The sequence below is a fragment of the Bombyx mandarina genome, chromosome 05, assembly GCF_030267445.1.
Source record: "Bombyx mandarina strain Sakado chromosome 05, ASM3026744v2".
Lineage (NCBI taxonomy): Eukaryota > Metazoa > Arthropoda > Insecta > Lepidoptera > Bombycidae > Bombyx > Bombyx mandarina.
In genome coordinates, this window is record NC_143212.1 from 1,831,839 (window position 1) to 1,857,371 (window position 25,533).

Sequence of the window (25,533 nt, forward strand, 5' to 3'; positions counted from 1 at the left end):
TTGAGCAGGTAAAAAAAGCTCCTGGGCTAATGAAAAAGTTTATTACTTTACTCGCAGGTAGATAGGGCAACAGGTAAGCGACTAATTCTTCATAAGCTCAATTATCGTTCAATATTTACGTTGGAAGAAAATAAAATTATTAAAAGCACTCTCCAAAAATTTGCCTTTTATCAAAGCTGTGTAATATATTAATTTAGATTAAATTACCTCTATTTTCATACGACTGACCGACTTGTCACGGCTTTAAGCACAAGACTAAGTAAGAATATTATCTAGGTGTTATGATATGTCTATGCAATTATGCTTTACATTAACTAATATCAACAACGGAGGAGGTAATTCTGCGTTTTTAGTTTATTCTACACACGGTATGAGGTTGGAGTATAAGCCATCAGTTTCGTAAGAATTGAGACGATGCAACAATTGACCTAAATTAAGTCGCGGTACTTTGGACTCTAGACTGATTAGCGTAGTGGTTTTTTATGCCTGTATTTATTCAAATACAAAAAAATTATATATACACAAATTCACAGGTAAGTTATTTATTTAATTAACAAATTCTTTCTCCCAGCAGACCTGCGCCATAATTTATAAACACAATGGAATTAAAGTTTCGTCATCACTGCGATGTTCTTTGGGAAACGTTTATCGGATTGTTCAATGGAATTATTGTAATCATAAAAGTTCGGTTAAAGATATCTAGAAAATAACAAACAATATTTAGGAGGCAATAGATAATGACAAAGACAATGTACTAGATTATGATAAGGTACAAGCAATTGCGTGTTAACATAACAACCGATTAAGAATTTAATCTGTGCGTATTTTATTTGTATTTCGTTCGATCGTTATTATTCTAGCATTGTTATCGGGATAAGACTGTGCTAATTAAATTATAATCCTTTATTGGAAGTGTGTACGTTATAGCCTTGTCCAAAGTTTATCCGTGATTTGCGGGGCTTGATCAGTCAAGGAGCAAGGCCGCGGCGAGGCGACGCGGTCCGGGAGTCAGGCTGGCGGCAGTCGACACAGCGCGGTCGGCTCACCACCATGCCCGACGAAGAGCCCCCTTTGCCGCCTCCTTCACCCGTCCCGCCGCGCTTTGGGCCATCGCGCCTACGCCGCACGTTGCACTCGCTTCGTTCACCGTTCCGCCCCGGTTCGCCCTTCCACATCGGCTCTATCAAACGCACAGGCTCCAGCAAGTCCGTCGCCTCAGACGGTGAGATCACGCGCGACGAACGCACGATGCGTAAACGCAATAAGAAACAACGCGAAGCGGCCGCCGAGTCCTCTCGTAGCACTGGGAGCTCGCCGGGCGACGACAAACAGAAAAAGGAAGCCGGAGGTAGTCTTCTCAAACGTATGGGTAGTATTGGTAAAAAACGCAATGAAACTCCCGCAGTACCAGCTTCTCAACCAGAAACATCACAGTCCGTCGAGAGCGCTCCAACTCCCTCTAACGAATTAGCGCGACCGACCCCTGAACCAGTGAGCCCCATCGCCGTCGAACATGCCGTCGCTACGAGACCTTTTACGAAAGCTGCTTGGAAACGCAACAGTGTACCCGAAATGGAAAAACCCGTGGAAGAACCGAGTCCGGAAAACGCGCTACGGAGACGAGTAGCGTTTGTTAGTCAGGCTTCCGTTGGCGGTTCGGAAGATCGCGATGATGACAGGGAGAGGGGAGGGACGGAAGTGGGGTCGTTGGAAGAGGCGGTGGCGCTAGCACGCGTGAAGCTGGCCGTGGCCACACCGCCCTCGTCGTCACAGTCGCGCGACAACGACACTGAAGAGGAGGGGCACTCGGACACGATGCCTGCCTACGGAGACCTGATCGAGCCGGAGAACAAAGCCGGGAACGATGCTACGACGGTAAGTGGATGCGTTGTATGTAGCGCAACGTGCGCGTTGCCGTCTCGCCGCATCGCTCGACACGTCAGTGGACGAAGGTTCTCCGTGCGATGCGCGCGCGCCATGACCTTCGAGGAGGCAGTAGATGATTGCTACCTAACGGTGTGCGAGTGCTGTGGCTTCAGCGCCGAGACGACAGTTCTGTTCCCAGTACGTTTTATTTCACGCTAGTTTACAGCGGACGTGACGCTGCCGCGCGATGTCTTTCGTGAGTACGACTCGTTTGTCTGCTCGTGTGCGCTTCGCTTTTTTTTTTAAATTGTATAATTATTATAAATGTTTTTAATTTCGAACTTTCTTGTGTGGTGTATCTGTGGTGTTTGTCAATATCGAGTTATGAATTGGTTCTTATTCGTTATTGATGGAATTTTAATTTGACCATAATTAAAAAAAAATCTATTTCCGCCTTCATGAATTATTAAATAACACTAAAGCTAACACGAAATACGAATAACGTAAGTCGATCTAGTACCTTCTTAAAGTATATGCAGTTCAATATTACAAATAGAAAACTCGTTTACGTTATATGATACTGCGTAATAATAGTTCATTACACACACAAAGAAAAACGTATAAAAAGCACTAAGATAATTCTTAAAAATCGAATAAGCTTTGCTATGACTATATAGCAAGACTATATTTATTCGAGAATGACGACCGTCTGGTGTAGTGGTAAGTGACATGGTCACTACACAAGGGGGTCGCGGGTTCGAATCCCGCCAAGGGAAGATATTTGTATGATAAATATAAATGTCTTTTCCAGGGTTATGGATGTATATTAAATATATGTATGTGTATCATAAAAATCTTACATTTATTTCCGTTATCTGGTACCTGTAATACAAGTTCTTTACGAACTTATCATGGGACCAGTTAACGTGGCGTGATTGTTAGTAAATATTTATTTATTATTATTTAATTATATATGACTTTATTGATCCTAAAGCATTAGAGACTAAATATGTATTTAAATTTTATTGTATACTTTTCTCTTCGCAATAAAGCAAAAATCAATTTGTCCCTTTTTAATAGGTGTATGTGCATATTATTTAATTCTCATAATTCTTGGGGCACCGTGTATAAGCCGAGGGCAAATAACATAATTAAAATAACAGGCAACATTTTAAATAATGATCATGTTGTTTTTTTTTTTTTAGAAATGACGTCTTAAAAATATAGGTAACCGTGTTCGTAACAATATCATTAATTGCCAAAATTTCGAATATATACCATTTGATTCTGTGTATTTATTAGCATACATTAATTATGTATATCAATCTACATACCGGTGAATCTCGTTTTCCATAACAACAATTAACATTCAACAATTCGGTTGCCGATTAGAATCTAACTGATGTTAACTTGTGGCTTTTAGTTGTCGTTTCTAGAATGTTTCAAAGATAATATATTCAAATTCAAAGGTTTATTATCGATTTTAATCAGAACTAGTGGTCCCGCAGTAGTCGAAATTCGACTATAATTAATTGAAATTATAAGTTTGAACACTATTATGGTTCTACTGTCAAAGACTATTAAACTTCTATAATATTTTCTTCTTTATATTTTGGCTCCGGCACGGTTTGTGCATTAGCCAGAGTCAAGTAAGATTTTTATAATTCGCCGTTTTAATTATTTACAGTTTTGTATTAAAAAAAGCGAAGGAAACCCAAATTAATCAATTGAGATGATATTAAATGAAATAAGATGAGATGATATGGGATGAAATATAATATTAGTAAAATGGTAGTTATTTATTGAGTCTTTTTCAGTTGACTTTTTGAAGGATCCCGAGAAGCTACGTCCAGCGACTTTGTTTCATTTTCCCACAATTATGCACTTTCATAGATGTTAAACAGTTAATGAACCACCATTATTACACATTTAAACCCGAAGAAACACTAAATTGACAAAATAAAAGAATTCACACAACTTTGTTCTTCGCGATCCCGACAAAAAGTCCAATATTACAATCACAGATTTCGCCAAGACTACACACTATAGACAGATATAAAGTCAAACAATATTAATTTATGCGATTTGTAAGGTTTAAATATGTAATAACGGTGGTTTATTAACTGTTTAACATCTGTCAGAGTGCACCAATATGGAAAAATAAAACAAAGCCGCTGGACGTAACTTCTCGGGATCCTCCAAAAAGTCCACTGAAAAAGTCTCAGTAAATAGGATAATAGGAGTAATGTCCTCTAATAGGAGTAAGGACCTCTTGTGAGTCCGCACGGGTAGGGACCACCGGCCTGTCTATTCCTGACGTGAAGCAGTAATGCGTCTCGGTTTGAAGGATGGGGCAGCCGTTGTAACTACACTGAGACCTTAGAACTGATATCTCAAGGTGGGTGGCGCATTTACGTCGTAGATGTCTATGGGCTCCAGTAACCGCTTAACACCAGGTTAAGGGTTACATAGGTGGGCTGTGAGCTCGTATATCCACCTAAGCAATAAAAAAAGAAAATAAAAATGTAGTGGGAACAAAAATACAATAACCATATTTTACATTTGAAACACGAAATTTGAAAGAATTTTATTTTATTTTACTGTCGTATCATTTAACTTTTGCATACAATTATTGCACAATACCTACTAATTTCGTTGGTAATGTAAGTACTTATCTTAATAAGTTACTTTTAACGATCCATTTGTAAATCACTCGTTAATAAACTTGTATCATTAATATTAAAAATCAATTAAGCATTTCAAAATAGTAGGTAAACTAGAACAAAATTATAAGAAACTTTTCCGACCAAGTGTTTTTATTATCTTATTTGATTATGACGTTATCTCGGTGCAGTAAGGTAGATTTTGCGAGCGCTCTTCATTTCCGTTCCGGTTCGATAGCATTGAAATAAAATTAGTGATGTATGGAAATCAAAATTATCGATAACGCTGTCATCTATTATTTAAAGTTTTGAACTAGTATGGCAGTTTCTTGCATACAAAACTGAAAAAGACATTTACAAATAATCTTGTGTTGGTCTGAGACTGGCTAATTTAATAAAACTAGAACAAAATTTATCTTCTTGTATTTAGTAAAGATTATAAATAATATAATCTGTTAATGCAATATCGATGATTTCAAAATCATTATTATGCAACATACAAGGTTGACTTTCTATCTAAAAATGACTGTTATCTTAAGTCAAGACGATCATCACTTCAACAGATCAAGAATTAAGCCTGTAGCAATAACACGAATTTCCAAAATAAGGACTTGCATCAAATGCACTTAAAATTTATATGGGGACAAAATCTTCAAGCTTTCGCAGAAATTATTATGATAGGCACAATTAGAAGACTATAGCAATATTGAGTTCTTTCAGTCACAATATTCTAGCAATTATCTGCGAATTCACGACATACGGTTTTGGTGTGTATTATTCACTTTGACCGGAAACTTACGGCCTAAATAATTGTAATGTAAAATTGTTAAAAATGCGGTATCGCTAACCTAAGTAGTAAAATCTTTGTAAGTGTATTATTGAAGTGTATTGTCCCCACATCTATCTATATAAATAAAAATGAATTGCTGTTCGTTAGTCTCGCTAAAATTCGAGAACGGCTCGACCGATTTCGCTAATTTTGGTCTTGAATTATTTGCGGAAGTCCAGAGAAGATTTAAAAGGTAGATAAATATGAAAATGCCCGGAATTAAATAAAAATAACAGTTTTGTTTTTTCTTTGACGTGTCCCTCGTCGGACGAATTCGTTTTGTTTGTTCGGGTCAGCTAGTTCAGAATAAATATCAATTCGTTATTCATCCATTTGCTTCGTAAATGAAACGTTCTGGTTTTTCGAAATCCGTGATTATCGTCACTCAAGCGATTGTTTTTAGCGACCAAAGAAGTTTTGGATACCAACATTCTTGTGTCTAGGTGAAGAAAGTACATGCCATAAGTCGCGTTATTCGCCCTCAGGGCTATTGGCGATGCGTGGCTGGAACCCGACACCCAGGCTACGCTTACCGCAGGCTCGCGGTCGTTGTGCAATGCCACTTAAAGTTGATTCTATACTGGTATACGGAAAGATTCTGTTGCTATATTCCGTTTTCAAGTCATTTTCGGGCCATTGAACGAGCTACACAAGTCGTTTTTTCGCATTAAAAGTATTTAAAAAGTTCGAAATTGAGTTAATACGCGTAAGCATTTGGTATCACCAGTATTTTTCTCATAAATACTGTCAAAAGAGCGTAGTTTAGAGTTAGTTTTTTGTTTTTACCTATATTTTGACTATTAACAAAATTAATACATAATTTTATCTTACTTTAAAAGGCAGATAATGTAACTGGTAAAACCTAAAAAATAAATGTTTGCAAAGATGATTAATATTAAAAATATTTTTTATATTTTTAAATAGTTAAACCTTTAAAACACTCTCCCGGAAAATTTAGTAAGTTTTGAGATTATACAGTTTTAATGCGAGAAGACGAAGTGTTGTCAACACTTTAAAAAAAACGTATATATGAATTGTGCACAAATAATCTAGAAGCCGTGACCTTTCCCATGATATTGCTGACCCCGATGATACCTCTAAATTCTGACTGAAATAATCAGAATTTTTGTAGATTTGACATGAATCATTTTATTAAGCCCGCTGCGTTTCTCGCCGGATCTTCTCAGTGGGGCGCGTTTCCGATCCGGTGGTAGATTCTGCGAAGCACGGCTCTTGCTAGGGTTCACGTTAGCAACGTCGTCAGGTTTGAGCTCCATGAGCTCACCTACTATTTAAGGTTACGCTGAAATAGCCTCTCAAGGCTATCAGCATAGGTGGGGAAAAAATCATTCACTTAGCGTTGAAGTGTGGACGCAACCTTAATCGTATTTTGTCCACATATGAAATAGAACGAAGTAAACCTAATGAGCGGGTCAGATTCAGTGTTATGTTGATTTCTATTGTTGTTTTTTTTAACAAGATTGAAATGGTAAAAAGATAACAATTCTTACGTATATGATCTAAGATTTCATAGCACCATAGCATCGTATAGTATACATTTACTTTAAAAATATATTATAACATAGTATTTTCTTTAGTTTTCGCCAGTCGTAAATATAATTAAAAATACTTTTACGGTATAGTTGCGATTTGTTTTATTAATTGTTAGCACAATATTTAAATGTTGACGAATAACAACTTAGTCATCAGTGACCAAGAAAACTGTAAAGTGTTCTAAAGGTAGGAAATAACAATAATATTGTAAGATAATATTCTGAGAATAAAAATGGTGACATTAAAATGTAAAAGTATTTTTAAAATGTAGCATTTGCAGGAAGCACTGGCAATATCATAATTCAATCGACAGAACGATCGTGTTTGCTTCTTAAGTTTTATGAGTTGTTACGAAGACACACTTCGATAAATTGGTCAGGATCAAGGCTATAAATACTATATAACTCGGAATTGGGCAATATAACTAGGATTGTTGACTTCAACGGAAAAAAGCTATTTATGAATGCAAATAATTTTGAGTCTTAACAAATATTTTATAATCGCAGAACCAAATCCTGTGATTCAGTGTATATTTTAAATATTTTTAATATACCGCGATTTGATATTCCGGGGAATGCCCTTCGGGAATGTACATCGGAATTGTCTTGTTAGTCATAGTTGGTTTGGTGTAAAATCACATCACATTTAAAAACCAATAGTGTGAATTCTCGTGGCTACGCTACATATGTACATATTACGAATTACATGTATATGAGAGAGTTCTTGAGGAGAAGTTTGAAGTAAACGGAATAGCAAAAAAAAAGAAATTGACACATACCGCACACCGGTAAAATCACAACTGTAAAACTTAAATACTGAAAATTGGCTATTAGTGGTAAGTACATTTAGAGAATAGAGAATTCCCTGTAGTTAATTTTCATGAATTATTTATTGTCTTTACACTTTTTGAAATGAACGTTTTTAGTTTTCTATTCGCAGACGGAATAAACGCGAGTTGTTTTTAATAAACAAAAAAAATAAATAAAAAAAGGGTGTTATTAAAGTTTAATTTTTTTTCTACCTAAGCTGATAGCCTTGAGAGGCTATTTCAGCTTCACCTAACGTGTGTAGGCGTGTAGGTGAGCTCACGAGGCTCAAACCGGAGTGCTGCTAACACTGACCCTAGCAAGAACAGTGCTTCGCAGAATCTACCTCTGGATCGGAAACGCGACCCGCGATTGTTTGAAAATAGAACTAAATAATCCTGTTTTTTTAGGTGGTTTACTCATCGAATAGTTTAATTTTAATCGATTATAATTTGAACTCGGCAATATGCAACACTATTTGGAATGTAACCAAATAATCGACAGTACCTATTCGTTATTTTGTTTTAAGCGTTTTTTACTTGTTAACAATATCGAAACTTGAAAGGCGACAGATAGAAGGTCACAGGCAACACAATACCGTCGATAGGTTGCCTAAACAACTATTGCTTTAGAAATCTTATCATTACACGTTTATTTGAACCACGCTCTAGTAGCTTTGTATTATTAGGCGCATCTAGTCAGGGGACCCGGAGCTGAAATTTTAAAGTAAATCCATTTGATTTTAATTCTAACAGTTCGATTACAGATAAAAGATTATGAAGAAACATAGTTGTGGACCACTCGGGAATCTATTTTTGTGACATTGTTCATAGCGTAGGTGATCATTACCAAATCAGGTCGAGTTTTCCAGAACATATTTCGTTACATCGATGATATTTCTGTTTTTATTTTTTTATATAGCATATTTAAAACATCAATTTGTCAGATATTTGTTTTATTTGTCAGATATGAATTTTGTTATTTTGGCGAAGTGTAATGCACCTACCATAGGACTCTTGGGACCGCCTTTGGTTGACTGGTACAGAATACCTCAAGCATTAAGTCCGCCATTGTAATTTTGTTCATGAAATTGAATAAATAAATAATTAAATATTTTTCTACCTGTAGCTTATAAATATCTATACATTAAATATATATCACACAATATCGGTAAATACGTATTACATTGTACATTTTAAATTGGTGATTTGTGATACCTAGACTAGATTTATTAATTGTTATTTTAATGATAATTTACCTAATAACGTAAATCAGGATTTTATTAAGTACTTTTAATAGCTGGCAACCGGCGGACATTGTTGCCGGTCACGCAAGGAGTGCGAATGACAAATACTCCTCCGTTATCACTGGCCGATAAGAGTGTCGGTCCACTCGAGCTCACTTCATAAATAAGCCGTCAATCGGACCGGACCGATAGTCGTATAACGTAACACCGTTTGCTTCCACTGTAATTAAAAAAATAATTTCCTAAAATTATCTTTTACCAAGTGGCGTGCACAGACTTCTTTGCCGATATATCTCTGATTGTTTTTTTGTTTTTTTTTTTAAATTGTATCATCGTTTTATGATGAGTACGGATCTTCGAGTTTGAAGTGCGATGTGTTTAAATTTTATCGAGAAAATTCTATTTAATATTTCATCGAAATTGTCTGATCGGATTTATTTTTGTGTTTCTTGACGTTGTGTCAAAGGATTATGTCGCCGAAACAAAAGCAACACGCCGGCAGTGTAAGTAATATGAAAATGTACCTATATCTAGTAATGGGAAAACCTTTTTTTTTCATTTTTTAATAAAATTTCGATTTTGCTGTAAATTTTTCGATTTAACTCACGACTTTTTAAGGGAGCATCAACTAATATTTTATAATAAAAATAAAAATTGATAAGTATTTATAAGTTCGTTAAGTAAAAATCAATAATAATCGAAAGTGTATTGACAGATAACAATGATGAATCACAGCTTGTTCAAGTATAGAACGTAATTTCAATTTTCAGTGGAATATTTCTTCCGTTTATCTAATATACTAAACCTAAATAAACTATTTAACACGGTTGTCTGATTTGGTTTTCATTCGGGTATATTTTTCGCAGCAATATGATATTTAGTGTGAATGTCTGAATCATTAAAACAACTCAATGGTGACTTTTGAGATGCTGTTAGTGTATTTAAGTAGCCTTTTCACTGAAAGTAATCTTCATGAAATACTTTTGGAATAATTTTAGGAGTACATATTGTTTTGCAAAAACCTTTTTTTTTAAATAATATTTGGAACGGTATTGAAGTCGTTTGAAAAGGCGGGAAAGTACTCTAAATTTTGCAATGAGTTACGTTTATTATTATTACAGAGTGTTAATAGTTTTTATTTATTGTCATAATAAAATTTTATCTTCGTAAACGTCACACTATTTTGTTATTTTTATTTATTCTAAAATTACGTAATACTTCGCGACAGCGACATAGTGATAGAAATAAAAAACTTACGAACGAATAAATGAATAACATTATGGTCTCATAACATTAAATTTTATGTTACCATTTATGATCAGGAAAATTTTGTAACAGATCAATTTATTTTTGAACAAAATTGATTTGCAGATATAAGTTATGTATTACATGTATTTTTGGCGTTTAGTGTGCATTATTTTAATTATATGTCTGTAGTTTAATTATTTAAACGTGTGTTCACAGAATTTTTTTGGAACATTTAAAATTTTATTTGGTCTTGTTAGGAGTCACTCTGTTATACCTACCTATCTACCTTGAAAGACTTTACAAGAGCGCGTCCCGACAGGACTCTAGAGCAGATATCAATTTCAGGGATCAATAAAATACACACAGTCATAGTCGTCATTAGAAACTTCCACTGCGATTCCATTAATATCAATTTCGGTTAATTGAAGTTGATTGTCAATACCAAATGGTAATTAGTGAGTAATAGTTTAAACCGGCAAATACAACGAGTCCAAGCAACCGGTCTAGCCTAGACTTGTAGGAACTCAATACCTGAGAAAAAATGGACTAAACGAGATAAGTGGGATGTTAATTTAAATTCGTGTTCATTTTATTCATTTTGAAATTCTAGATGCTTAGTATTTCGTGTAGACTTTCTTAAAAAACTAAAGAACGATTACTAAAATATAATAAAAAGAATTTGAAGGTTCAGTAAATTTTTTCGTATTCTTTTTTTTACGCCGCATTTTTTTTTGGTACCTACGTAATTTGTATGACAGCCAAAGATAATAGTTCAACTTCTAATTAAAGAGTTGACGTAATATGCAAATGGGGTAATTCGTAACTTTATTTGCAATAAAAAAAAGTTTGAAAGGTTCATTTTTTAATGAAATCTCTCAATGTAACTTATCGGTTTATTTTTTATTTTTTTATTGCTTAGTTTGTGGAAGAGCTCACAGCCCACCTGGTGTGAAGTGGTTACTGGAGCCCATAGACATCTACAACGTAAATGCGCCACCCACCTTGAGATATAAGTTCTAAGGTCTCAGTATAGTTACAACGGTTGCCCCACCCTTCAAACCGAAACGCATTACTGCTTCACGGCAGAAATAGGCAGGGAGGTGGTACCTACCCGTGCGGACTCACAAGAGATCCTATCACCAGTTAAAAAACCAGTTAAATTCAAGTCAATCATTCTAAACGTCAAAGGGATCCTTATGTCTTTTAATCATAGCTTACAATTATTTAAACAAATTATCTGTTGGGTTAGTTACTATCAGTAGTTAACATGCAATACTTTTGATAAGTAAGTACACCTGCGTAGATAATGTTAGAAATTTCAAAACTGTAAGAATTGAGATCAAAGCAGTTGCGATTCAAAAATTTACCTACTTTATTACTTTATCTGTGGTTTGACCATGTGTAATCTATATTGAAATATCAATATTTGTTTATTATTGGTAATCCTACTTTTACCTGTTTGAAGAGTAGGACAGAGGGTATTACATTAAAAAAAATATTCGATCTCATGTCTCAAAGTAGTTGGTGGCATTTACGTCTGAAAGTTTGCTTCGGTAAACACTTAACAGGACACACCGTGGGCTGGTAATATGTAAAAAATAAACACAGCAATTTTAGACGAGGCTACTAAATTATAATAACGAAGCTAAATAGATCTCTCAATAAGATATCGTTTCCAAAATTTATTCAAAGCGTTAGCATGTCTTTGTTTTGCAATTCAAATTCATTTGGTCTTTAAAATTTGAATAAAATAAAATAAAACTAAAAGAGGATAATTGTTTTCGTATTTTGTGAGAATCATTAAGTCCTTGAAACCGTTGAATTAAACGAAAAATTTCACTGATCTAATTTGAATTCAAGTTATTTATTCTCAACTTAAATGTCATTGAAATATCAACTTTGTTGAATTTTAAATCGTGTTGCCTCTACTCCGTGTTCCAAAAAATAGCCACAGTCCCGAAAAGAATCCGCAAACTCATCGAGCTCATATCTTTTAAGTGCTATTTTTTTTAGAGACATCCTGAAAATTTCATATTTAATAATATGTCACTTTAAATTAAGTTTTCGTCTCGACAACTTCATCCGACGACCGTCATAGTTCACCACTGCAAGTACAAAAGAACAGAAAAAAAAAACCAGTCCTTTATATTCTAATTATTAAGAACTAGATGATGACCGTCTTTTTTTTTTGATAACGCCATCTTGTTGTGTCTTTAAAGCGGTTAGTTGCCCTCAATTAAAAAAAAAAGTATTATTATTCGCCAATAGATGTCGGGAAGAGTTGATTATTGAAAACACGAATAAAACAACATTTTCTGAAAATAAATTGTAGCTAGATCGATTTATCGCCCCCGAAATCCCCTGTATACTAAATTTTATGAAAATCGTTGGAGTCGTTTCCGAGATTCAGATTATAATAATATACATATATATTAAAACAAGAATTGCTCGTTTAAAGGTATCAGATTGAAACGAACATGACGTAGATAATATTAGTACCTATCAGGGCTGTGGTTTCGAGGACTTTTTCTCCTGTAAATATTATTACTCGCAACTGTGTTAATGCATGAAATTTTGAGCAAAGTACAACGCCGCTATTTCCTAAATAAGCATGCCTTTAAAATAAATACAAAAAATACATGAAAAGCACTAAATGTAAATTTGATGGTTCTAAATTGGCCTTTCGAAATTTATAGATTAGGAACTAATTTAGGATATCCGGTACATGTGGTACATTTAAAAGTGGTTCCTTCTCGAAAACAGGCCACCAACATTTTTAGCATAACATACTTATTATTTATTCTGAAACCGCAAACGTTCTTTTTTTTGGAGAAATACAGCTAAAACCGTACACTAGATATATTTAGCTTCAATGCTTAGCGGCCACGGATATCACCACAACATATTCACTAAGACAAGGCACGAACGCAATTAAATACTGTTTTAGAGTTATCCAATACAGTGGAAACTTTATTCGCATGATTTATAGAAAGGCCTTAAAAAATTTAAGCTATGTAAGCCAATCAAATTTTGATTTTCAAGTCAAGATATAAGCTTGTCTGACTTCAATATCTATAAAAACAATAAGGAAAGTGTATTTGTCTTCCCAACTATGCCTAAATACTATAGTTTCTTTTAATGGTGGTAGGACCTCTTGTGAGTCCGCACGGGTAGGTACCACCACCCTGCCTATTTCTGCCGTGAAGCAGTAATGCGTTTCGGCTTGAAGTATGGGGCAGTCGTTGTAACTATACTGAGACCTTAGAACTTATATCTCAAGGTGGGTGGCGCATTTACGTTGTAGATGTCTATGGGCTCCAGTGACCACTTAACACCAGGTGGGCTGTGAGCTCGTCCACCCAATTAGCATTAACAAAAAAAAAGTCTTCAAACTCCTTCTAATTATTGTCATTTTTACAGTCACACGCATCGGCTAGTGCTGAACGCCGGGAGCATTTATATAAGATCCTCGTCATCGGCGAATTGGGTACAGGGAAGACTTCCATAATCAAACGATATGTCCACCAGTTCTTCAGTCAACACTACAGAGCAACCATCGGCGTGGATTTCGCACTGAAAGTACTGAATTGGGACTCAAATACTATAATAAGATTGCAGCTATGGGATATAGCAGGTATGTGAAATCATCATATTTGAGAAATACATATGTCTTTTTCGAAATCATTTATTATTTGTAGTATAGAAGAATATATTTGTGTACATACGTACATCAGATTTTATTATGAAATTATGAATATGATTATATTTAAATATGATCATATACCGTTCAGAATAGGCTCTACACACTTCTAATATTCTGTATATAAAAACCTTTGATAAATGAGAACTCCTTTCAAAAGTTCCGTCACGTTATAAATTTAAAGAAACATAAATGGCATTTATCAAAAGTAAGTCAAAAGTTAAAGATTTATAAAACGGTTTTTTTTTCTATTACGTATCAATGGCGCACGCAGAGGACGAGGCTTCAAAATGTTTTCAATATCTTTTTGCTTTGGCGATTATTGTTTACACGTTCGCGTTTTTCACTTTGCTTATTCTGATTCATAATTAAATAAGGTAAATGAATCTTCACTCTACTCATTTTACTTCATACATCTCATTAGACAAATCATGGTTTTATGAAAAATACAAAAAGAATACCAATTTCGCTTCATATCTTCCGATCTGTTCCACTAAAGTACGATATAACTCTGAATAACGCAGGTACTTCGATTACAGTTCACTCTGATAATTAGCTAAGTATTCACCTGGGGCTACGATCTGTTGAAATGATAATAACTGTGGTCCAATCTTGCATTTCATTTAAAAATCAAACTTACAAGAATTATAATTACTAGTCTATGGTTAATAAAACGAAAATCAATTATTATATTATTACTAGCTGACCCGCCAAACATTGTTTTGCCATATATAAGATTTCTAGGGAATTTCTAGTGTAGAAAAAAAAACTAACCTTTTGTAAGTGTGTAAGGATGTGGTAAATGAGTTAAAGAGGTATGTAGTGCTATGAATGATGAGGGAATATATAATAAAAATAACAAAACCTCATTCAACCACATAATACCTCATTATAACAAAAAAAATGTCCAAATAAAAAAAATATGTTAGGGGTGGACAACCCTAATCACTTAGGGGTATGAAAAATATATAGTAGCCGATTCTCAGGCTTACTGAATATGCATAAAAAATTTCATGAGAATCGGTCAAGCGGTTTCGGAGGAGTATGGGAACGAACATTGTGACACGAGAATTTTATATATTAGATTTATAGAGCTTATAGGTGCGCATCAAAATACTGTTTTATCCATTTACATTTCATCACAATTTGCATAGTGGTTCGCAAGATTTGATGAATTTTTTTTGACTAGATCATAAAAATCATAAGTAGATTATTGATGCTTTATCATTTCATTATGTTAATGAATGCAATATTTTACGTACAACTACTGTATTTACATTATTATACAATCTGATCGTTGGTGACATTTATCAAATACATTTACAAACACAAAAACATTTTAATAAAACAGCAATATACCTAACTACGTATTTTAAAACTAATAATACAAAAGTATCCAGTTTTAACTAGACAAACTGATACATGTTAACCTTTAAAAATAGGTAGATCAGTATGTTTTGCTTCACAATAATGCATTCAGAATAATGCATTTTGATCAAGAAATAACAATCTCTAAGGTATTTTGTTTCTTATAAGACTACTAGCCGTACTCGCCCGCTTCGCTGCGCATTTTAAATTAACATTATTATTATTTATTGTCATTATTAGGGAGTAAAACACTCATATAAATATTAGCCTATCCATTAAGTACATGTATTGTCTACATGGATACCAAGTTTTAAGTCAATCGGATGCATGGTTCAGTAGTTATAACGGAACATCCGTAAAAACCACTGTAGATTTATATATTAGTATAGATTTTTCGTATTCGATAAAGAATCGATAGCCACAGGAAAGAGATTAGTTTCTGTTAATCCAAATCGCTACCGGTCACTACAATCGCGATTACTACGACCTGTTGTAAACTAGTGTGCGGCATAATTAGGGACTGCAGTATGAATACGGTGGGAGGGTATTATCGGTCACAGTTGAAACCATAGGTGTAAAGAATCGGGCATTTTAATCTTATTGTGACATTTACAAATTGCTGTCCGACCGCAACGGATTAACGCAAAGCCGTTGTCGTCCGAAACATGTCTTGTCGGATCCTGCGGATTCATTCTCGGTGCTTTTAGCCTTCTCAAGCACCGGTTACCGTCCTCATCGACTAAGACGAAGAGTTCGACGAGTGAACTAACCCATAGACACAGCCCACTGAGATTCTCGCCGGATCTTCTCAATAGGTCGCGATTCCGATCCGATGGTAGATTCTGCGAAGCACTACTCCTGCTAAGGCTAGTGTTAGCAAATTCTCTCAGGTTGAGCCCGTGAGCTCACCTACCCGTCCGGGCGTAGTTGGAATAACCCTTTAGGCTACCAGCGAATAGGTAGGCAAAAAATAAAGTTTGTCACTTAAATGATTGATTATTTTGTCAATCATTCAAGAGCCGTGAACATCGCTGGGAACGATGCATTAGTATTTTATCGTCATTCACATTCACCATCATTCATTATTAAAACATCGTCAACAATCACCGAAACATTCATTAAAAATTTTGTTGAAGAACTTGGCCGTTATCAGCTTAAATCGTTTTTGGGTATGAATTGGACATTTAGGTGAATACTCTATTTTAACGTGTACAACAATTCAAAAATGCCTTTAAGATTGATATTGGTTAAGATTGGTATTTGTTTTCCAGGACAAGAGCGCTTCGGGAACATGACGCGTGTTTATTACAAGGAAGCAGTGGGCGCGTTTATAGTATTCGACGTTTCCAGAGTGGCCACGTTCGACGCTGTCGTCAAGTGGAAGAATGACTTGGATGCGAAAGTTCAGTTGCCCGATGGATCGGCCATACCTTGTATATTGCTCGCTAATAAGGTTAGTTACGATTACTAAACTTTCTGTACCTACCAAGACATCTCTGTTATTAATAGAGATACTTTGAGAAATGGGAATAATTGTAGTGCTTTCAAGGCTCATTCACAATTCAAGCTTAGCCTTGATATTAATTTCCCAAATCCCAGTTTATTATCGTTTTAAGATTTCTAACAAAAAAATATAGTTTTTGAAACATTGTGTGATTGAATGCTTAATTAAAGATGGTATTAATTAGTCGTGATAATCTTGAATTTCGTTTATAAGTGATCATCAGTAACCTTTAATAGACTTTGCTAGCTCTTTAATACCAGATGGGTAAAGTAATCAATTAAATATAGCTTTGATTTTTTCCCCTACTTATTTGCGTCTGGTCTATTCCGACTACGCGCGGATGGGTAGGTGAGCACACGGGTTCAACCTGAGAGAATTTGCTAACACTAGCCCTAGCAAGAGCAGTTCCCTAGCAGAATCTACCGTCGGATCGGAATAGCAATCCCCAAGACCCGTCCAGAAACTCAGTGGGTTAATTAATATAGCTTTGACATCTCCAATGTACACTCCCAAATTTTTTTGACAGTGCGATCAACAGAAGGAAGGTATAGTCAATAGTCCCGCCAAAATGGACGAGTACTGTCGTGAGAAAGGTTTCGCAGGCTGGTTCGAGACATCTGCCAAAGAGAACATCAATATTGAGGAGGCAGCTCGGTCATTAGTTAATAAGGTAAGTTCAAACGGTTTGGGGCCAGATGGTCTTGTGTGATTCGTGCCCGATCGTAAAAAATTGTGTTCATGGAATATTCCGAATTATTTAATAAAGAACCATGTAGTTTAATTAATTTTATTGTTTACATTAGTGGTCGAGTTCACTTTGTGTTGAATAGTTATCAGTGCCCATAAACATCAAAAGCATAAATTTTGTCTCCCATCTGGAGGCATGAGGTCAGTGTTTTTACAGTAGGTATAACGCCCGCCCCATCCGTCGAACCGAAACGCATTAGTGCTTCTCGGCTGAAATAGTCAGGGTGGCGGTACCTACCCCTGCTCACAAGACGTTCTACCAAGAGTAAGCTTTTGCCGCGAAGCCATGTTATGGTTTCAAGGGTGTACGGGCCGTGTATCAATTCAAATTCAAATTCAAAATCATTTATTTCAACTTAGATGTCGGCATAATACACTTGTTGAATGTCAAAATATAAATAACAATGCAAACTCTACCACCGGTTCCAAAAAAGCCACAGTCCTGAGAAGAACCGGCGAAACAAACTCAGCGGGCATTTTTAATTTTGCTTTTTCTCAAAAAAAAATTTTTTTTATAAATAAGTAAATATATTTGCAATAAACGAAATAACAAGTCAAAAAATACAATTAAGAAAAAAAATATGAAACGGCCAGGAGCGAACGCCTCATTCCCACGTAGTGCCATCTAGTAAATAATTCTTAAACTTTATAATATGCCTTGTTGCACAAACGTTCCTTGACAGTTTTCTTAAATCTATGAACAGGTAGTAATTGAACGTTTTGTGGGATCTTGTTGAAAAGTTGTACACCCAACCCCCTAAAAGAGTTGCTTATTTTCTTAATTCGGGCCACCGGCAACGCAATATAATTGAGACTTAATTATAAATATAATTATAACCGGACCACTTAACACTAGTCATGCCGTGAATTAATCTATCCAACTAGCTCAATAAAATAAAGATTTCGAAAAAGCTGAAACAAATGATAACTTTTCTATATACGAACAAAAAAAAAACAGCTTAAAACTAACATTATAATATGGTTACATTATAAAATTTAACACTTAACATTATAATATGGTTCATGTTTAAGAATGATTCTTTTTAAAATTGATAAACTTTGCAAGGTCGGTTCGGTAAAATTGTATTTGAATACCGACATTTAAATAAACCTTAGCGGTTTGATGTCGCGTTCATAGTTAATTTACAACTTGATTGGTTTGTTTTTGTTGGAACGGATGTAACTTACCTACTCTACAAAATAATATGTATACTCTGTTGTAATTTCAATCTTCGAAATTATAATATTAGTATCAAACTCGTTTTTATCTCGGGTTTTTTTTTGGAGAGCCTTTTAATGATGTGCGTATATGAAATAGTTGTGCAATACCACGCTGTTGTTAGGTTAAGCGAGAGCCAAGGCAATTATTTCTGTGGTAAATTGATTTTAAATGAATCTTATTAAAAAGCAGTTTGGTAATTGAGCAATTATTTTAGTTTTGTTTTATCGTCATTAGAAACCTTATTTAAGGACTTAATAAAAGTAAAAGTTTTAAGTAAATTATCTACAATCATAAGCCATCAAATTTTGATCGTTCATATTTACGCCCCTTTATCTATTTCCCACCCCTATAGACTTGGGGCTGTGCGTGAGGCAACGACTTCTTTATGTTACAACTACGACCCGCCCTCGCTTCGCTTCAGAAACATTAAATTTAATTATTGAAAGGCGAAGCCCGCCATGTTGCGCGCGGTACGACAATAGCTGCGGGTGACGCCGCGGGGCGAAGCTAGTCTAACAAAAGTAGCCTAAGTTACTCCTTATGTTATCAGCTACCTATCAGTGAAAGTCTCGTCAAAATTGGTCCAGCCGTTCCAGAGATTGGCCGGAACAAACAAACAGACAGACAGACAGATATTAATTGTAAAAACATTTATTTTGGTGTATGTACCGTATATAGGTATATTTATATGCATGTAGTAAAAAGCAGTTATTTCAATATTACAAACAGACACTCCAATTTTATTTATATGTATAGATGTTCAGTAAATTATTTTTACGTTTCAGATTCTATTAAACGACAAGCTTCTTCAGAACAATGACACCAGAGACGGTGATAAATTCGTGATTGATCACAAAATAGCTAACGGCGACAGCAGGGATGGCGCGAACAAGGCTTGCGGTTGCTGACCAATCTGAGCGCGTCAGCAAACAATGAAGGACCAATCACGTCTGGCCATGATCGAATTGCGAACGTTGATTCTTATGGAGACGAATCATAATGATTTTTGATGTTTAACAGTTGTTTTTCATTGGATTAAATAATTTTAAGACTTGATACTTGTATTTATTGTCTTTTTTTTTTCAATTTCGCACTCGGGATTGCCATAAAGTGTTATAAATGTACAAATATTCTTCTTATAATTAGAATAAAACAACTCCTGGCTTAATTAAATAACAGCGTATTCTTAAAAAAATTGTGTATGATTTGACTGCAATTTCAGGCCACTTTTATTGCATGCATATTAATTACTACATGCTTGTAGTCTTTAGTGCATTGAAATTTATAAAGTTATTGAATTCAATGATTAATAAAATGCATGACATGTATTTGATTTGTATAATGTATTTGATTTGTATTTTTACGATGTTTTGTTGTTTTCAATTGTTGTTTAGTATCGACTAATTACTATTTCGAATATATCAAACCATATGTTTGTTGTATAATTGTACAGTTCAACAATGTACAGTTAGTTTCCGTAATTTTAATTGATATCTAGTTTTGAGCCTACTCTTATTTCATTAGAAATATATAATATATAAATTTAACACTATAAATAAATGATATTTGAACAGACATTTTGTTTTTCTTTCCTTTTGTATTTAAATTACACAATAATCACAGCTTGACATGCACACTAACTAATGTCATAGCGATTGCGTATCCTTGGCCAGGCTCCGTAAAAAAAAATGTTTGGATTCCAATCAAAACAAAATAAAAACGTAATTAATTAGTTAAGTACCGGTAAAATGGGGCGATTAGGGACAAATTCCAACTTTATGACCAATTTTAAGGTAGTTGTTTATGTATATGTAAAATGATTGAGTCTTGGGGGCATCTTTGTTGTCCAATTTAAAACTATGCAACTAGCATTCCAGTTAAGGCAAAAAAAGCAAAAATAGGTCTAATCCCTATTTACCCGGAAATTGCGGTTAATTGGGACGAAATGAGAAATTAGCTAGGGTTGGCACTACTTGGTTTTAATTAATTAATTTATTTAGATGCACCAACAAAGTGATTATCAATAAAAAAAACATTGAAAAACTGACAAAAGTACATGGCAGATGTCACCTCAATTATAGGTGCAATCGACAGTGCACTGACAGTGTAACTAAAACTTTTAATTACTTATGATAAATTTATATTTACTTGGGAAATAATCCGCGACAGATTTGTCCTGTAAGTTGTGAGACAATTAAAAAAAACATCTATTTCATCACTTAAAATTAGTTCAGCGCAATCGGACAGCTCCGAATGAACATTGACGGAGACCACGCTACCGTGGACATTATTGTAGTGCCAAAGGATTCTGTATATGGGAGAGTAAGCACCTAAATTCGAACGAGTGGGCTTTCTTATAAACGGTTTATATTTCTTCGTTCTTGGTAAGTACGTAGGGGCTGATATTTTTATCTCGGTTAAGAGATTAGGTGTGTGACATTTTTGTCCACCTTGAGATTTCATTGTTCTTGTTACATGTCTGTGCAAAATCGACTAACTTATATTAAATTGCTTAGCTGTTTCAACTAAAGACTTATTCCCAATTTCATAGGCTTCTATTGCTGTTTTTAATATTAAGGGATCATATCTCTTATTAGGCTTTGCACTCTTTGATACGTACACGCGAGGCATATCAAAAAATAGAAAACAATACGTAACTGATAATATAAATATTTACCAAACAACAAAATAACATATTGATAATTTTGAATAAAAGTTCTAGACAAAAACGTCATGAATAAACCAGATTTTTACCAACAAATTTAAAAAATATTGATATAACTACATAGACAACCCTACAAACCTGTACCTATTTAAACTTAGGTCGTTTCCAATTCACTTTTTCTCATCCCAATTGACCCCTTTTTCGTTGTTATTTGTACCTATGACGTCCCCAATATCCCCAAAAATAACAGATTTTTACATGTATTTTTATTTTATCAAATACATTAAAACCAATAACAACTGAGACTTACCTTTAATATATATGATGGTTCAAACACTAAATAACGTTTATAAATCACAGTCGTCTTCTATTATTATCAAATAAATAAAAGAGAGCAAAGTTTCTAGCACTAAAATAATTACCACCACAGGAAGTTAATTTGAAACGCGATTTTTTATAAGTTAGCAGCTATTATCATGCATATTCAGAGTTGTTTTGTGAACTTTCAACATTCTACTATTAAACTACAAAAAATGGAAGATTTTGCAACGAATATAAAACTAGAGATGAGATGAAACGGGAGAGATGGCGCGACATCGTGAGACGCATCAAGTCTGCCCCTTCCAACACTACATGACGATCACGACCACTCTGTCAAGAGTGACACGACTGAGAAGAAGAAGAAGATAAAATTAATATTGAGCGTCGAAAGATTTTCCCGGTTTTTTCCCGATTCGCCTCTCAATCCCTAATCGCCCCATTTTACGGTATGTTTTTTCGTTTCGAATTTAAGTTTATGATCACGGAAGTTACAAACTTGAGGTGAAATGATGAGAATGATTTTTCTTCAATGATGTCTAAAATTCGTTAACAACTTTAAAATTCAGTTACTTTCGAGATCAAATTCAAATTTAATAAATCACAAAGTAGCAACGAATAAGCCAACTAATTAAAGCTTGCCAAATAGCTGGCCAAATATTCGAGTCTAGTGATACGAGAATTTTTAATCTCCACTATCACGTTAGTAAATAAATGTATGTATCTGAAAGTGTGTTTTTTTATCCCACTCCTTTAGATTTTTTTTAAATTTCAGCTAATCTGGGTAAAGCCTTAATACGATTATTCAATGTAACTAAATAATGGATTGATGGCATACATATTTTATATAATAAATAGTTTGGAAATAAAATTATTGTTGAAATTCCATACCATTATCTCGTTTTTACCATCGCACCGCCCGCCACCGGAGTAAAGTTCATCCATACTACCTGCGGTCATTCACAGTGCGATTCCAGAGACCTTTTTTGCCACGTACCATTCGGCTATGGAATGAGCTCCCCTCCACGGTGTTTCCCGAGGGCTATGACCTGTCCTTCTTTAAACGAGGCTTGTGTAGAGTATTAAGCGGTAGGCAGAAGCCTGGCTCTACCCCTAGCATTGCTGAATTTCATGGGCGACGGTAACCACTCACCATCAGGTGGCTCGTATTCTCGTCTGCTTACAAGGGCAATAAAAAAATAATAATTCCGTACTGTCCAAGATTTCTTGAAAACGTTATTAAGATGGATGCACTTTTTGCTTATTCAGTACATTTTTGCCATTGGTCAAAAATTCGGGGTAAAGTCTGTACCACTAAGAGAATTTTTAAAATAATATGGTTGATGAAACATGAGGTCGTAACCTCTCCTACCACTCATATAGAAAAGTGAATACCTCGCTACTGACGTAGACCGGGCTGTGGTACGTACCCATGAGGGCTCACAATACGCCCAATCATAATTGCGTTGGAATCTTAAACGCAGGAAATTTCCATATGATGATACCTCTAGCCGGCCTCCGAATTGATATCGGTCACGGCGATTGCGATAGTTTTTTTGATTTCATTTGATTAGTTTACTAATTACAAAGCGTAGAACTGATTTTATATAACGAACCTATCGCCAATGTAGTGTTAAGTTGTCGCTGGAGTACCTACATTTACAATAGAAAGAAATCTAGAATCAATCCAGAACGCATTTTTGCTTTGATCCTCAAATCATGCATGAGTCGGGTGAACTTTTAGGGCGTCTTAAACTACTTAAGAAGAGTAATCAAATCAAATCAAATCAAAAAAAAAAAATTCAACATAAATGAAAGTACATACTTGTTGAACGTCAAAAAGAACTACCGCCAATTCACAAAAACTAGCCTCCGTCCTGAGAAGAACTGGCAAGAAACTCAGCGGGCATATTGTCTTTTTTTTATTATTAGATTTTTTTTTAATATTAATTTTTACAATGAGTATTATGACGTAACAATTATTGCAATATTGAAATGCCCGGAGCGAGCAACTCATTCCCACTTTGTGCAATCTTCTAGATAATCATTGATTTTATAGTAAGCTTTATTGCACAGATGTTCTTTAATAGTTTTCTTAAACCTATGTATGTATATGTAGGTTCTGAACATCTTGTGGGATTTTGTTGTACAGGCGCACAGACGAACATCCGAATGAATTTCGTATCTTATGTAACCTAGTCATCGGCACAACAAGCTTGTGTTTGTTCCTAGTATTTCTATTATGTATGTCCGACTTTTTAGGAAACTCCTCAATATGTTTACGAACATACATCAAATTTTCAAAGATATACTGGGATGGCATAGTGAGAACTTTAATTTCTTTAAATTTTTTCCTCAGGGATTCCCTTGAGTGCGTATTATAAATAGCACGTATAGCTCTTTTCTGCAGAATAAATATCATTTCTACATCGGCCGCATTGCCCCATGCAAAAGGTCATAGGACATGACACTGTGGAAACAACTAAAATAAACTAAACGATTAGTAAATAAGTAGTTGAGGCAACTGTAATTATGTACTATACTGTAATGTGAGGTCACAGAGACCAGAACCGAAGATCTTCCTCTTCTTTCTTCTACATTTTGACTTTAGATTTCATGGGAATACATAGACACACATTGCAGTTCAAGGCATCAACGCACGTACGAATACATATGATAACAATGTAATCATCGTTAATTTGTATGTCTCCTATTTCTCCACCAAACTTCCTATTTCCCATCCATTTAGTTCCATTCCCAAATATTCCTGAGAAGAAGCAGTCTTATATCATTTAATCTTAAGATTCAAGTTTATTGCAACTTCTATGACCTCCGGTGGTCGCTTTGATTTAAATAGCTTATATAAATTGTGATATCAATATAAGAGGCGTCAAGAAATTGCAATGGAATCTCATGAATCCACTAAAAATATCGATATAGGTATAATCACTCGACAAAACCACAAAAATATATAAAACTGAGATTGCGCAATATTAAGCAATTCCCGCAACAGTTTCTAAAAAGTCAATCGGCATTTTGTGTGTCTACATTATTCTAAGATTATAATTCCAAAGTCGGACCATGACGGTTTTAAGGCCAAACTAGTTTTTTACGGAGTCACGCTTACCGGGACGGACTGATGTGGTTTATATCTAACGGGTTTTTCAAATCTTTTTATGAGGATTTAATCAACCTACCAGATTTAATGGGTTTCGAATGTTCCCACATGAAGTAACGTTTGTTGGTATTTTATTTTTTATTCGTTTTTTTTTACTTTTATCACATCCTTTTTGAAGCTTTTAAGCTGGGATTGCACATTGTGACGTCATGTATTCTGGTAACTACTAAACAATAGGTAGATCATAATTTACTTTTCGAATCTACGAATGAGGTAGAAATTGCAATTGGAACAATACAATTGGAAGTAATCATGGTATTCAAAACGCAATGGCAAATACGTAACAGAAATTGTCAAGATTACGGTGTCTACGTGGGCTACCACAAGTTCAAATGTACACATTTCTGGCATAGGCTTCCGCCCCATATACTACTGGAGAATATCACTCATCATGCAACATTATCAACACATATTCTGATTAAATAAAAAAAATACTGCCATTTATAAAACGACAGAAAGACAGACTGCCTGGGTTTAGTAACTTGTATTGCCGTGACCCTTGGATAACGAATTAAAAGTTCTTGCAGTGCATTTTACCTAGTACTAGCATGATTGTTGAATTTTAGGCTCTTCAAGACCGGTCACCGTTCTCGTCGAACGAGCGAACTAATGCGAACGA

At 34.8% G+C, this 25,533-nt stretch overlaps 1 protein-coding gene across 6 annotated transcripts in view; it reads left to right on the forward strand.

The window, feature by feature from the left end:
- Positions 1-20,328, forward strand: part of Rab32 (RAS oncogene family member Rab32) — a 32,147-nt gene extending 11,819 nt beyond the window's left edge. For 2 of the 6 annotated variants that reach the window (XM_028172576.2, XM_089727527.1), the window contains exons 2-5: positions 13,633-13,846; positions 16,552-16,733; positions 17,311-17,454; positions 19,539-20,328. In XM_028172576.2, coding sequence (XP_028028377.2) covers positions 13,633-13,846; positions 16,552-16,733; positions 17,311-17,454; positions 19,539-19,661 — 663 coding nt within the window. In that variant the 3' untranslated portion in view covers positions 19,662-20,328. Of the gene's footprint in view, positions 1-535; positions 2,123-9,039; positions 9,468-13,632; positions 13,847-16,551; positions 16,734-17,310; positions 17,455-19,538 lie in introns of those variants that run through there. The other 4 variants (XM_028172577.2, XM_089727526.1, XM_028172580.2 and 1 more) reach the window with 4 other exon arrangements.
- Positions 20,329-25,533: the final 5,205 nt, after the last annotated feature.